Source organism: Salvia miltiorrhiza, chromosome 6 (genome assembly GCF_028751815.1).
Source record: "Salvia miltiorrhiza cultivar Shanhuang (shh) chromosome 6, IMPLAD_Smil_shh, whole genome shotgun sequence".
Classification (NCBI taxonomy): domain Eukaryota; kingdom Viridiplantae; phylum Streptophyta; class Magnoliopsida; order Lamiales; family Lamiaceae; genus Salvia; species Salvia miltiorrhiza.
This window is the reverse complement of record NC_080392.1, coordinates 18974462-18989773: the sequence shown is the minus strand read 5'-3', so window position 1 is coordinate 18989773 and position 15312 is coordinate 18974462. Positions and strand designations below refer to the sequence as shown.

At 41.8% G+C, this 15312-nt stretch overlaps 1 protein-coding gene across 1 annotated transcript; it reads left to right on the top strand.

Annotated features, from left to right (window-relative positions):
* The first annotated feature begins 1607 nt into the window (after nucleotides 1–1607).
* Nucleotides 1608–3505, top strand: LOC130990330 (zinc finger BED domain-containing protein DAYSLEEPER-like). The gene is made up of 2 exons (XM_057914540.1): nucleotides 1608–3206; nucleotides 3289–3505. The coding sequence occupies exons 1-2, from the start codon at nucleotides 2276–2278 to the stop codon at nucleotides 3345–3347; spliced, it is 990 nt and encodes a 329-aa protein (XP_057770523.1). The 5' UTR covers nucleotides 1608–2275; the 3' UTR covers nucleotides 3348–3505.
* The last annotated feature ends 11807 nt before the right edge of the window (nucleotides 3506–15312 follow it).

The following is a 15312-nucleotide window of genomic DNA, read 5'->3' as shown; positions in this document are numbered from 1 at the left end:
ACCTAGGGTTTCCCTCCAACCGCCGCTGTTTCTTGCGGATCCCTCTCTCGGCGACGCTTTGTCTATCAGCTTCAATTCCTCCCGTGATTGCTCCCTGTTCCCGGAAGTTCCCTACTCTGATATTATCATGGCGGCAACTAGGGTTTCGTCCGTGTGCGCTGATAGTTCGTCCTCGGTCCCTGTGGCATCTGCGCCCTCGGTGGGGACTAGGGATCCAAACGCACTCCCTCCTCATTCTGTGTCTGTCGCAGCCAAGATTAACAGCAGCATGGCAATGCTTCCTTCGTCAGCGGGCAATTCTCTGTCGCCGTTCGCGAACTCCGTCATTACCTCGTTTTCGTGAGATCAATCCTCTTCTTGCTGCGATGTCGATCAGTCTGGTGGTGTCCTTCGTTCGGGGCAATCGGTAGGGGTGAGCAGAAACCGAACCGACCGAAAAAACTGACCAAAAAATGGTCGAACCGATCGGTTTTCGATCGGTTTTTTCGGCCTGGGTGGTCGGTTCAGCCCAAATTTTTTAGAAATTTTGGTTTGGTCGGCCGGTTCGGTTTTCTTGATTTTGGCCGGTCGAAAACCGAACCGACCGACCATAATTTAGTTTACTAGGGTTTTTTTTCCCCCACTAATTCTCCCTAACCTAATTCCTCTCCATTGCGCCGCACCCCACCCCACCCGCAGGCCCTCTGCCCTCAGCGCCACTCTCTAGTCTCCCCCATTCCTAACCCTAACCGGTTCACCCTTACAGACAACCACCCGCCGGGCGCCGGCGAACCAGAACCCCAGCCCAGTCCGAGGCAGCGCGAACAGCAGCCTGGAACTCGAAGCCGTCGCCACGACCGCGATTCGCGAAGAACCACCCCAGCCCGCAGTCGTCGTCGCCGCGCCCAGCCCGCAGCCGTCGTTGTCCACAGCACAGGTTAGTTTCGGTAATTCCGTTCAATTCAGTTTGCTTTCCGTTTAGTTCAGTTTTTTGTTGAATGTTGAGAAATGAGAATGATAACAAATTTGATAGTTTAGTTGGAAGATTGTTGTTAGTTCAAATGAAACGATGCCAAGTTTGAAGTTTCAAAATATTTGATATTGTTGGTAGACTGTAGTTAGTTTAGTTGGCTGATTGTTGGCGTTAATTGTTGGTGTTATTGTTGGCAGATTTGATAATGTCGCAAGTTGATGGATCGAGTCCGAGTGACATGCCTCCACCCCCCCACCACCAACAAGTGGTCCAAGTCCAACCGAGTCGGTACAAACAACCTCAAAGAAAAGGAAAATCGATAGGAATGAGTCAGATGTATGGAAACAATTCACCCGATTTGAAGATGATGAGGGAAACAAGAAAGCAAATTGCATATATTGTGGTAAGCAATATTTCTGTGATTCTAAAAAGAATGGAACTTCATCTCTTTAAGCTCATATGACTAGTAAAAGATGCAAGAAGGGGTGTGTGACTTCGTATGCGAGACAAACTTAATTGTCTTTGCATCCGGTGCCTCAAGAGGGGGTGAGTGATAATGGGCCAGTGGTGGGTAGTTTAAACACTTGGGTATTTGATCAGGAATTTTGTAGATCGAAGTTGGTTGAGATGGTAATTAAAGGTGAGCTCCCCTTTTCAATTGTTGAAGGTGAAGGATTTAGGGAATTTGTGAGAGCTTTGTGTGCAAAATTTAAAATTCCTTTACGTTTCACCATATCACGTGACGTTGGAAACATATATGCATGTGAGAAGGAAAAGATGATGGAGTTTTTTAGATCAACTAAGCAAAGTGTATGCTTAACTACAGATACTTGGACTTCATTGCAAAAGTTGAATTATATGTGCATCACAGCTCATTACATTGATGATGAATGGACTTTGCATAAGAAAATCATTAACTTTTGCACAATTGAGAGTCATAGGGGTGAGATACTTGGTAGACAAGTTGATGCATGCTTGCGTGAATGGGGAATTTCTCGAGTTTCTTGTGTGACAGTTGATAATGCTTCTTCAAATGACACATTGCTTTCTGCTTTGAAAAGTAAGTTGGTTGCTAGGGATGCTTGTTTGGGTGGGGGCAAGTATATTCACATGAGGTGTGTGGCTCATATTTTTAATCTTGTGGTGCAAAGTGGACTTAAAGAAGTAGGTCCTTCAATTGTGAAGATTAGATAAGCAGTTAAATACATTAACAATTCTTGTCAAAGAATTGCAAGGTTTAATGAGTGTGTCAAAAAAGAGAAGATTGAAAGTAAAAGTGGATTATGCCTAGATGTTCCTACTAGGTGGAATTCTACTTATACTATGTTGGAGCATGCTTGTAAATTTGAAAAAGCCTTTGATTTGTTTGAAGTGAGAGATCCTTTTTATAAGGTAGAGCTTGGAAATACGCCTGATTGTGTTGATTGGAAAAATGGAAAGAAAATGTGTCAAGTGTTGAAGACATTCTATGAGTTGACGGTGAAGATCTCGGGGTCATTGTATGTAACTTCAAATGCGTTTTTCTTAGAGATTGCTCAAATGTTGGTGTTGTTGAAAGGATGGGTAAGAGGGTCCGCCTTAGATGTAAGACCAATGGGGTTGAAGATGAAGGAAAAGTTTGACAAGTATTGGGGTGATCCAACCAAAATGAACAAGTTCATTTTCTTTGCCTTGGTTGTTGATCCAAGGTATAAGTTCAAGTTCTTGAAGTTTATGCTTGAAGAATCATATGGCAATGAAATTGGCACATCTTTAGCGGCTAGTGTGAAGGATGAGTTGTATGCTTTGTATGATGAATATAAAGCGTTGTATCAACCATCAAATGATCATTCTATTGAGGTTGAATCTTCTTCACAACAAGAGCATGACACTCCTTATTTATTGGTGGACAAGTATGAGAAGCAAATAATGCTTGAAGGAGACGATGTGGCCAATGATTTGGATGTGTACTTGAATGAGAAAGAAAGAAAGGTGCCTAATGTGAAGAACTTTGATTTGTTGACTTGGTGGAAGGTCAATGAACCTAGGTTGCCTATTCTTGCTAAGCTTGCCCGAGATGTGTTGTCGGTACCCGTTTCTACGGTTGCATCCGAGTCCGCTTTTAGCACCGGGGGAAGGGTGCTCGATCCTTTTAGAAGTTCTTTGAATCCTACTATGGTGGAGAGCCTCATTTGTGCCCAAGATTGGTTGAGGATGGGAAAGGATCCTATTAAAGTTGAAGAAGATTTGGAGTCTATTCGAAAGCACGAAGAAGGTTAGTTATATATCAAATGAATAATTTCTTTATATTTTATTTATTATGATTAGCTTGTAACTTATTTCATTTTATTTTGTAGCTTTGAAGATCCTTGGAGTTGGAGTTGTCATAAATGAAGAATCAAATCAAGCCGTGTAGACTAGAGTGAAGATTGGAAAAATGAATGTTGGAACTTGGAAGTTTGAATGTTGGATTTCATTTTATTTTATTTTGTAACTTTATATGTTGGATTTTGAATGTTGGAAGTTTGGAACTTGGATTTGGAATGTTGGATTTGGATTTTTAATTTTAGATCATGTTTTTATGTTTAAATATTTTTTTGAATAGCTGAAAATTAATTGTTTAGGTGGAAAAAAAAATTGCACAGGGTCGGCCGGTTCGGTTCGGTCGGCCGAAAACCGACAACTGCCCGGTTCGGTTTTCGGGCGGTTTGAATGTTGAGTTTCGGTCGGTCGGCCAGATTTTTTCTGGACCGGTCGGTCGGTCGGCCGACTAAAAATCGGTCAGTCGGTGGGCCGAACCGACCGATGCTCACCCCTAGCAACCGGAGCAGCAGCGATTGCTTTTGGAGTTAGGTCGGGGTGGAGAAGTCCGACATCCGTCCGGTACTCCTCCCGTGAAGTCGTTTGCCGAGTCTCTTAGACAATCTTTGGGATGCCCCGCAAACATCCCGGCTCATGATTTTGTGGTGCTGAAACCCGCAATGGTGGACGACAGGCCGTGTCTTTCTATCTCCTCGACTTTCCGTCAATGGCAAATCAAATCCTTTCAACATGCCATTCATGGGACGGTTTTTCTTTGCAAAGGCGATTCGCCGAGATTTGCAGCGGATCTTTTTACTGAGCTCTCTAGCCTCTGAAAAATGCCGTCTCCATGGCAGGCTATCCCTCTGAGCAAGGGATATTTCACTTTGAAGTTCTCGTCACCTGAGGATCATGCTTTGGCTTTCGCAAAATCTGCTTGGCGTCTTCGTGTGGGGTTTCTTTTCCTTAAGGTATGGACTCCCAACTTCAATCTGAACAAGATTGTTTCTTCTACTGCTCAGGTTTGGGTCCGTATCTTTAATCCCCCGCATAAGTTTTGGCATCCAAAAGTTCTCTCTGGTATAGCTAGGCATGTTGGCACTCCTATTCTCGTTGATGGCATGTCTGCTAGGGCTTCGGTTGGTTATTTTGCTAGGGTGTAAGTTGAGATGAATGTGGCCTTGGATATCCCTGAGTTTCTTGATGTTAAATGTAATGATGATATTTATGAAATTGAGTTTGGATATGAGAATTTGCCATACTTCTGTTGTCTTTGTTCTGCGATTGGCCATGTCACTGATGACTGCAGGAAACTTTCTTCGGGCAAAGAGCCTGCTTCTCCGACTAAGCAGACAGAACATGTTAATAGTTTGCGAGGCAGGAAGCATCGCAATAGATCTCGACAATGGAAGAAGAATATGAGCCGTTCTGTTGCGAACCGACAAGACGCGAATGAGGTGCCTGGTTCTGCTTGGCTGGATATAATGAGAAGTCTTCGCCCAGACGTGAATATGTGAAGGGTTGTATACTAAAAGCAAGACTTTATGCTTGTATACATTGATTCCTTTGTTCACTGTGATTCTTCTATCTGAAATATTGTTATTGCATAATCCTATTATAGTCCAATTTATCTCATACTACAGATTATATGGTGTGTTGTAGATCACAGAAGATCATATAATTGAAAAAAGTTGAGATATAAATTGAGTTCACAATCGAGGCAACTATGGACGAGTTGCTGGTTTAGATTGTAGCATAAATGGATAAATAGTTTGTCTTGGCTATTTATTTATGCTAGTACCTTCGTGTATTGAACAGGATTCGTGTATTGAACAGGATCACAGTGAGATGAATTCTTATATTCTGACTAATTAAGAATCAACCTTAGTTGGATTAATCGGTGTGAATAATAGAAGTGAGATGAATTCTTATATTCTGACTAATTAAGAATCAACCTTAGTTGGATTAATCGGTGTGAATAATAGATTAATTCTTATATTCTGACTAATTAAGAATCAACCTTAGTTGGATTAATCGGTGTGAATAATAGATTGACTATTGGCGACTTAAATAGTCTTAACCTTAGTTGGATTAATCGGTGTGAATAATAGATTGACTTAACCTTAGTTGGATTAATCGGTGTGAATAATAGATTGACTATTGCTTTGATTTATCATGGGTGAGAGTTCTCTTGAAGCTCAATATACTCGATACTTTGGGTGATAGCAATTATTATTTGACATGCGATTATATTGCAATAAGGAACCGTGTCATGCTAATAATAGGATTAGGACTGGTAAACCGGTCAGGTTCGGTCCGAACCGGTTTACCGGTTAACCGGAACCGAATTAAGCCCTATGGAGTAACCGAAAACCGAACCGGTTTACGGTCTGGTTAACCGAATAACCGGTCGGTTAAACCGACCGGTTATTCGGTTAACCGGACAAATCGATTAATTAGGTGATTTCGATTTCGGCCAGAATTAACCGGTTAACCGGTTAATCGGTTAACCAAATTAATCCCAAAAAATTTGAAATTAATGAATTTGTAGAAAGTGGGGTTCGAACCTTAGCCTTTCAAAGAAAGGATGATGTCCTATCCACTCCACCAACTAATGTTTTATGCTTATTAAGAACACAAAAACATTTTATAAAGACTTATAAGGTTATAGTAAAAAAAAAGAACAATTTTAATTCTAATAAATAAATTCCCAACCTAAGCCAACAATTTAACCACAAATCAATGCTATAAAATACTGAACTGGAGTGGACACAAAATGCAGTGAAACAGAGGTGGCAAAAAGTCATTTTTATAGTTTTATATTTTCTTTCGTTTGAAGGATGGTAATCCAATCTCACTTATGAAAATTAAAGTAATAAAGTGGTGACTATATTCTGTTACACAATAAAGCTCAACTCAACAATGAGCCAATGAGAGGCATTTTCTGTTACAAATACAATTTTGCACATGCAAGCATAAATCCATGCAATGCTTTTGGACAGAGACATAATTTTGAGATTTATCATAAGTCATAACACTAATACACAATAGCATCAACCTTCGAGCAACTCCTTTTCATTTCATCTCATATATTAAGTATTGCAGTTCTTTTCCCTATTGTCACACACAACACAACCGCATATTAAACTGTATAACTACAAAGTGAAGATTCATATTAGCAGTGGAATGCTGAATTTCTGCACTGCAGTTGAGACACACTAGCATACGAAATTGAATAGATTTACATAATGGTCAAAATTTGCAGGAGCAACATTTATTCTACCTTTTGAAGGCACTCTCGAAACTGCCAAACTGGTATCTGTCTATGGCAAATTGGACAGACGGGATGGTGAAGGAAGCGATGGCAGCCGGGATGGCGGGCGAAAGTAGGCGATGGCAAATGCAGCGGCGGATGGGAGAAAGGGGCTGGGAGAGCGGTTGCGTCCTGCCGCCTACTGGCTGACCAGGGGGGAGCGGTGCCGGTGCCGGTGGGAAGACACGTCGGTGCTGGTGGGAAGATGCACCGGACGTCGGAAGAGAAAAGGAGGCGCCGCAAAGTGTGAAGTGCAGAACAGCAGAAGAGGGCTGGGAGAGTGGCTGCGTCCTGCCGCCTACAGGCTGAGCACGGGGGAAGGGGGGAAAGAGCGGCGCCGGTGCCGGTGGGAAGACACGCCGGTCGGACGTCGGAAGAAGAAGTGAGGCGCCGCCCGCAAAGCGTGAAGTGCAGAACAGGCGTGAATTGAGAAGAGAAGTGAGACGCGAGAACCCTAACTAATTTGATATAAAATAAAATATAAAACAATTAATTTAATAATTTAAGTAAACCGGTTAATCGGTTTAACCGGTTAACCGACCGGTTAAACCGATTAACCGGTTAACAGAGATATAACTAACCGATAACCGAACCGAACCGGTAAAAACCGATTATCGGTTAACCGATAACCGGTTTTTCCGGTTCGGTTACGGTTTTAACCGAAAAACCGACACCGAATTACCAGCCCTAAATAGGATGATAATATCCTCTCGAGGTACTTAATAAGTTTATCGTATTAAACCCTGCAGGTGGAATTAGTTCCGATACGATAATAAGTTTAAGTGGTAGCACTCGAGATGTCGTTTATAATTAAGCGACTAATTAATTAATTAATTGACCGTCAGAGGAATTAATTAATTAATGGTTATTGGATATCTTAAACACGGGAATTAATTAAGTCTAATACTAGCCCCGACTCACCTAAAGAATAAAGAGGTAATTCAGTATTAATTTTTTAGTGGAATAAATTAATACTTGTGTCTCGATTTTATTCTGGGCTGAATAGGAAAATCGAGCACTGGGAGGCCAAACTTTATTCAAGTTAGTAGATCCCCGCTTGGCCCAATAAAGGCTTCACTCCATATGGGGCTTCCGTCCATCTATTTCTCACTTAAGCCTTTGGGCTTTATTTTAGTTTAATTAGATGATGGGCTTATTATTTAGGGTTTTAATACCCAGTATAAATAATAGGTACAACCCTAATTCTAATTACTTGTGACATTACGTGAGATAAAATAGAGATAAATCTATGAGAACACAGAAAGTGAGGCGGCACGTTTCCCTAGAAAAAGGAGGGGACTTGAAGATCGTTGCCATCCAACGTCAAGTCTTGCCGTGGGAACAAGTTGGAAGATCAACACTGGAGTCGATCATTGCCGGATTTGCAAGTAAGATTCAATCCTCTTGCTATAGGCACATGGTTTTTGTATGTATTCGTTTGATATCCGAAATGGATCACGGGCACGTGAATCATATGTCAAAATATGGTTCCTTCAATTGGTATCAGAGCCGTGGTTCCAGAATTTCGGCTCTATCGGATAAATGAATAGTAAAACCATTAAGTTTTTTTTCATTTTTCCTGCTGTTGTTCTTCGTGGCTTGTTGATTTGTCGATTTGATGTTGTAATCGTTTTTCAATCACGAGAAAATCCGTGATTAGATTAGTTTTTCGAATTGTTTTTTTTTTTCTGTTGTAATCTGTAAATATGGAAAATCAATTCGGACGGTACTGTGCATGAAGAACAAAGAACAAGAACTGATGCTGATCCAGACGACACCGGATTTTGGTGGGCGCCGCCGTGCCTGGTGCGAATCGAGCCACCTGCGGGCTCTGGTTATCCACTAGCTTACTTTTCATGGCTGCTCTCCGTCCGATTTGCGGCTGATACTGTGGCCGCTATGGCTCTTGGCGTAAGCAGTTGGGGACGTTCCGACGCCCCTTACCAGCTTACCTGCCGAAGGCTTGTGCCGCGGTATTGATTATCGCCGCTCTGAATCGACATGGAGGTCCGAGTCGCGACGACAGAAAGTAGTTCGATGGAAAGAAGTTGTCCAGAGGCTGTGCGACCAGAAGGCTCGCGTCCTCGTCTGCCGGCGGCGTCCTTCCATCGGTGGAGGTTCATCGGAGAAGGGAGAGGTCGTGGTTGAAGGCGGGGTTGGGCGGCGGCTGAGGGTTGACCGATTGGACGAGGAGGAGAGGTGGCGCCGCTGTGGCGCTGTGTTTTTTTTTAAAACCCTAACAGCGGCGCGTCTCAAGATGGGCCAGAGAAGGGTTCACGAATTTGGGCCTGCGGTTTTGGGCCACGCACAACAGTTATTGGGCCGTGCTTCATCTGTTGCTTTGGGCTGTGCCAGATCCGGGCCTGGGCGGTTTTTCAGCCGGTTTTGGTTCCTAATCCACGCCTCTCTTCAGCTTGGGCGTCCTTTGCTCAGTCTTGGGCTCTTTATGTTAATTTATTTCTTTTCTATTATTCAGTGTAATAGATTAGAAATGGGATTCCACGAATGAGCCGCGAAGAATTTCTTTTTTTTTATTGTTCTTAGCATGTCGTAGATTTAATCACCGTTAAAGTGTTTTGAGCATGATTTTATTTGCTTATGTGAATGTAAATGCACATAGAATATCATGCTAGGTTCTATCACATTTTCACTAAGCACGTTTTATTTTCAAGCGAGCATGTTTTATTACATGTGTTCTAGAAATGCATGCTTAGGTTTTCCGTGTCAACGTGATTTAACCTGTAAACCTTTTGAAGTAAAAGACTAAGCGGATAATTCAATTTTTTAAATAAAATTGATATAGACCTCCACAGTTGGTTTAAGACAAAGTAAATTGATAATTGATGTAAACGTCCACACGAACGTGGCTTGCACTCGTTATTAATTTGCAGCTTTTGTCGGTTAAACTTCTAAATTAAAAATATTTTAATCTTGTGAATAAGTGGGAGTTTTGCATGTAAACGTTCACACTATCGTGACTTGCATGTATTAATTTCTGCGTGTTATTCTGGAAAGGATTAAAATTAATTATTTTAACCTTGAGAATAGTGGGAGCTTCTCGTTTAAACGTTCACACGTACATGGCTTGCACGGGTTAGTTTTTCATGGATTATTCTAGGAGGGGTTATAATAAAAGATAGTCATAAAAATGACTAAACTGTGGTCATAGCTTAGGCGTTTATTTCAAGTACAACTCCCCAACGGAGTCCCTTCTTGAAATTGCGTGGTCTAGTCAAGGTCCGTTTATTGGTCCCATTTTGTCATAAGGATAAGTTGGTAATGGAATGAGACCAAAGACTGGGTGTCTGGTCAAATGAATAGCGCGTAAACGTCCACACGAACGTGGCTTGCGTGTAATTCGATTGGACTAACGGAGGTTTCAATAATATTATTTTATCAAAAGGTTACAATATTATTGCCACGAATCTTTATGCAATGACGTGTTTTCTAATGTGCGCTTGTTTGTTTATGTTTCAGATATGACTGTTACCCCGCTTTTGAATGTTTTATCTGCTAAGCCGCTTACTGGTCTGAATTTTTCAGAATGGAAGCGCAATCTGGGATTTGTCCTAGACGCGGAGGAGTATAAGTTTGTGCTTACTACTCCTGCTCCCGTGAACCTTCATACTCGGTCTTCCGAAGAGCAAAGGGAGGCCCATAAGCGGTGGCATAGGGCAAATAATATGGCGAAAACTTATATTATGACCACTATGTCTTCTGCATTGCAGCTGCAACATCAGTCGTTGGAGACTGCGGCTACAATTATGAGGAACCTCGAGGAGCTCTTTGGGGAATTGGACCGATCAGTCCGTTTTGAACTCATGAGGAAACTCATGTCTTCAAAGATGACGGAAGGTTCATTCGTGCGCGAGCACGTGCTTGGAATATATGATTAATCATTTCAATGAGCTGGACGTGCTCGGTGGAGGAATCGAGGATGCTATTAAGGTAGACATGGTTCTCCACACTCTGCCCAAATCCTACGAAAACTTTCGACTCAATGCCGTAATGGGCAAGAAAAAGTTCACTCTAAATGAACTGCTTAATGAGTTGGTAGCGGCCGAGGGGGTCATGGGAAAGAGTCCACAGGCTTTGGCCACTGCCACAGGACCCAGTTTTCCACCGAAAGGTAGGAAGAAGAAAGGGGCCCATGGCAAGAAAAGCCAAGCAAAAGGTGGGAGCAAGAAGAAGCTAGGCCCGACCGGAGGCGTTGGCAAGCCAAAAGGGAAAGAGAAATGCTTCAAGTGTCAATAAGTAGGACATTGGAAGTCTGACTGTCCCATGATGAAGAAAGCTCAAGGTATTTCTACTACTCTTGTAACAGAAACATATTCAGTTTCGAGATCTTCCCATCAATGGGTTGTTGACTCGGGTGCAACTGACCATGTTTGTTACACCTTGCAGGGGTTCCTGCGGACAAGGGAGCTTAGTGGAGGCGAGCTGGCACTCTCCATGGGAAATGAAGCAAGCTTACATGTTGTTTCAATTGGAGATGTGAATTTATTGATTGATGGACATGTTTTGGTTTTGAGAGATGTACTCTATGTTCCGGGTTTTCGAAAAAACTTGATTTCGACTATTCAATTACGAAAGTATGGATATTCTATTATTTTAGAAGACAGTGCAGTATTCATCAAAGATGGTCAAGTTTTATTTAGAAGTGCAGCTGATTCTCTTTATACTTTTTCATGTCCATTCGATTATTCTTCATCTGCTTATACTTTGACTACAAACCAAAAGAAGAGAAAGGCTTATTCTCAGGAGAACCAAACTCTTCTTTGGCACCTAAGATTGGGTCACATCAATCTAAGGAGGATCCAAAGACTGGTTTCCGATAGTATCTTGGAGTCTCTCCATGTAGAACCAATCCCAGTCTGCGAATCCTGCATAGAGGGAAAGATGACGACTCGGCCTTTCAAGGCAAAGGGGTATAGGGCCAAAGAAGTGTTGGAACTGGTTCATTCTGACTTGTGCGGACCTATGTCCACTCAAGCTCGTGGAGGGTACGAGTATTTTATCACTTTCATTGACGATTACTCAAGGCATGGATACATTTACTTGTTGCGCTACAAGTCTGAATGTTTTGACAAGTTTCAAACATTCAAGGCGGAAGTAGAGAAGCGACATGGTAAAAGTATCAAGTCACTGCGATCTGACCGCGGTGGCGAATACCTCAGTAACGAGTTTAGAGCATACTTGTTAGAATCTGGGATTACATCTCAGTTGACTACACCGGATACACCCCAACAGAATGGTGTAGCAGAGAGAAGAAATAGGACTCTTCTAGAAATGGTTCGTTCGATGATGAGTTTCGCTACTTTACCTATTTCGTTTTGGGGATATGCCTTAGAAACAACTGGTTACATTCTTAACTTAGTGCCTTCTAAGTCGGTTGCAAAGACCCCGTCCGAGCTATGGTTAGGGCGCAAGCCTTCTCTTAACCACATCCGGGTTTGGGGCAGTCCAGCACACGTGCTGAACAAGGATGCCGATAAGTTGAGCCCTAGAACTGAAGTAAAGCTGTTCATAGGATATCCTAGAGGAACGAAAGGTGGTTATTTTTATTGTCCTAAGGATCAGAAAGTCGTTATTAGAACTAACGCAAGATTCTTGGAAGAGGACTATGTAAATAACCACAAAAGTAGGAGCGAAATCATCCTCGGTGAGGTCAAAGACATTGGCATGATAAGTCAACCAACTCAGCCAATTGTGCAAGATGTAGTACCCCAAGTCTCATCAGAAAACGTACAAGCTGTCGATACTGAATCTGCAATAGTGCCACGTCGTAGTGAGAGGGCATCAAAGGGCAAACCGCCCAATCGATATGCGTTTGTCAATGAATCTACGGATTCAGTTGATGATGGGCTTGTCGAAGAAGATCATTGGACTTACTCAGAAGCACTAGCAGATCCAGATGCTCTTGAATGGGAAGCATGTATGGTTTCTGAATATGAATCCATAACTGCCATGGATGTATACGAGAAATGTTTGCTACCTGTTGGTCGTGTGGCCATTGGTTACAAATGGGTATACAAACGCAAGAGAGGACCAGACGGGAAGGTTACGGTTTCGCCAGTAGCCATGCTTAAGTCTATTCGAGCTCTCTTGGCCATGGCTGCCCATATGAACCTAGAGGTGTGGCAAATGGATGTCAAGACCGCATTCTTGAATGGGTATCTTGAGGAAGATAGAGACATCTATATGCTACAACCAGAGGGGTTCATCAAGGAAGGTGAGGAGCATCTAGTGTGGAAGCTCAAGAAGTCCATTTATGGACTTAAGCAAGCTTCACGATCCTAGAACAAACGTTTCGATGACGTGGTCAAAACTTATGGTTTTGAGCAGTGTGTCAACGATAGTTGCGTTTATAGGGTCTGTATCGATGGGAGTCTGGTATTCCTTATACTCTATGTGGACGACATACTTCTCATTAGCGATAATGTGAATGTATTGTCTGGCATTAAGGAGTGGTTATCCCAACAGTTTCAAATGAAGGATTTGGGAGAGGCAACATATATTCTCGGAATAAAGATTGGTCGTGACCGATCTAAGAGAATGTTGAGTTTGTCTCAAACATCCTACATTGACACTGTTTTGGCGCGGTTCAGCATGCAAAATGCCAAGAAAGGTTTTCTACCTTTCAGACATGGTGTTCCGCTATCTAAGGCAATGTGTCCCACAACGCCTGAGGAGATAGCGAGCATGAAGATAATTCCCTATGCCTCGGCTGTGGGAAGTCTCATGTATGCAATGCAGTGTACCAGGCCTGATATTTGTTTTGCCGTTGGCATTGCAGCAAGATATCAGGCGAATCCAGGTCAAGCTCATTGGACTGCTGTAAAGCACATACTCAAGTACCTTAAACGGACTAAGGAGTATGCGCTAGTTTTTACCAGTCTGATAATCTGACACTGGTAGGGTATGTGGACGCCGATTATCAAGGTGATAAGGACAAGAGGCGGTCTACTACTGGCTATGTGTTTAAGTTTGGGGGCAGAGCCATTGTGTGGAGAAGTGTAAAGCAGAAATGCAATTCACTATCCACCATGGAAGCCGACTATGTAGCTTCTTGTGAAGCTGCTAAAGAGGCTGTATGGCTCATGAACTTTCTAACTGAGATTGATGTGATTCCTAGTTTGCCGAAGTGCATCACAATTTATTGTGATAACGAGGTTGCTATTGCGAATAGCAAGGATTCAAGATGTCATCAATCCATGAAACACATTGATGGCAAGTATCATTACATTCGGTCTGTGGTCAAGCATGGTGATGTAGCTTTGATGCATATTGCGGGAGTTGATAATCTGGCTGATCCTTTCACGAAGAGTCTTCCTGGTGCGGTGTTCAACAAGCATGTTGAAGGCCTTGGAGTTCGTGGCCTCCCTATACTAAATTAAACTTTAGTATAAGTGGGAGATTTTGTAATAGTTAGAGGATATTATCAGTTTTTAGTCACATTGTATACTAAAAGTTTGTTTTAGTATAAGTGGGAGAATTGAAGGGTTGTATACTGAAAGCAAGACTTTATGCTTGTATACATTGATTCCTTTGTTCACTGTGATTCTTCTATCTGAAATATTGTTATTGCATAATCCTATTATAGTCCAATTTATCTCATACTACAGATTATATGGTGTGTTGTAGATCACAGAAGATCATATAATTGGAAAAAGTTGAGATATAAATTGAGTTCACAATCGAGGCAACTATGGACGAGTTGCTGGTTTAGATTGTAGCATAAATGGATAAATAGTTTGTCTTGGCTATTTATTTATGCTAGTACCTTCGTGTATTGAACAGGATCACAATGAGATGAATTCTTGTATTCTGACTAATTAAGAATCAAGATCTCGGCGACTTAAATAGTCTTAACCTTAGTTGGATTAATCGGTGTGAATAATAGATTGACTATTGCTTTGATTTATCATGGGTGAGAGTTCTCTTGAAGCTCAATATACTAGATACTTTGGGTGATAGCAATTATTATTTGACATGCGATTTTATTGCAATAAGGAACTGTGTCCTGCTAATAATAGGATGATAATATCCTCTCGAGGAACTTAATAAGTTTATCGTATTAAACCCTGCAGGTGGAATTAGTTCCGATACGATAATAAGTTTAAGTGGTAGCACTCGAGATGTCGTTTATAATTAAACGACTAATTAATTAATTAATTGGCCGTCAGAGTAATTAATTAATTAATGGATATTGGATATCTTAAACACGAGGATTAATTAAGTCTAATACTAGCCCCGACTCACCTAAAGAATAAAGAGGTAATTCAGTATTAATTTTCTAGTGGAATAAATTAATACTTGTGTCTCGATTTTATTCTGGGCTGAATAGGAAAATCGAGCACTGGGAGGCCAAACTTTATTCAAGCTAGTAGATCCTCGCTTGGCCCAATAAAGGCTTCACTCCATATGGGGCGTCCGTCCATCTATTTCTCACTTAAGCCTTTGGGCTTATTATTTAGGGTTTTAATACCCAGTATAAATAATAGGTACAACCCTAATTCTAATTACTTGTGACATTACGTGAGATAAAATAGAGAGAAATATGTGAGAACACAGAAAGTGAGGCGGTGCGTTTCCCTAGGAAAAGGAGAGGACTTGAAGATCATTGCCATCCAACGTCAAGTCTTGCCGTGGGAACAAGTTGGAAGATCAACACTGGAGTCGATCATTGTCGGATTTGCAAGTAAGATTCAATCCTCTTGCTATAGGTACATGGTTTTTGTATGTATTCGTTTGATATCCGAAATGG

Bases quoted from the DNA above. Each gene is read 5' to 3' on its own strand.
- LOC130990330 (XM_057914540.1), top strand. From the start codon at position 2,276: ATGTTGGAGCATGCTTGTAAATTTGAAAAAGCCTTTGATTTGTTTGAA. The intron at 3,207-3,288 runs GTTAGTTATATA...TTTATTTTGTAG, and splicing joins TATTCGAAAGCACGAAGAAG to CTTTGAAGATCCTTGGAGTT.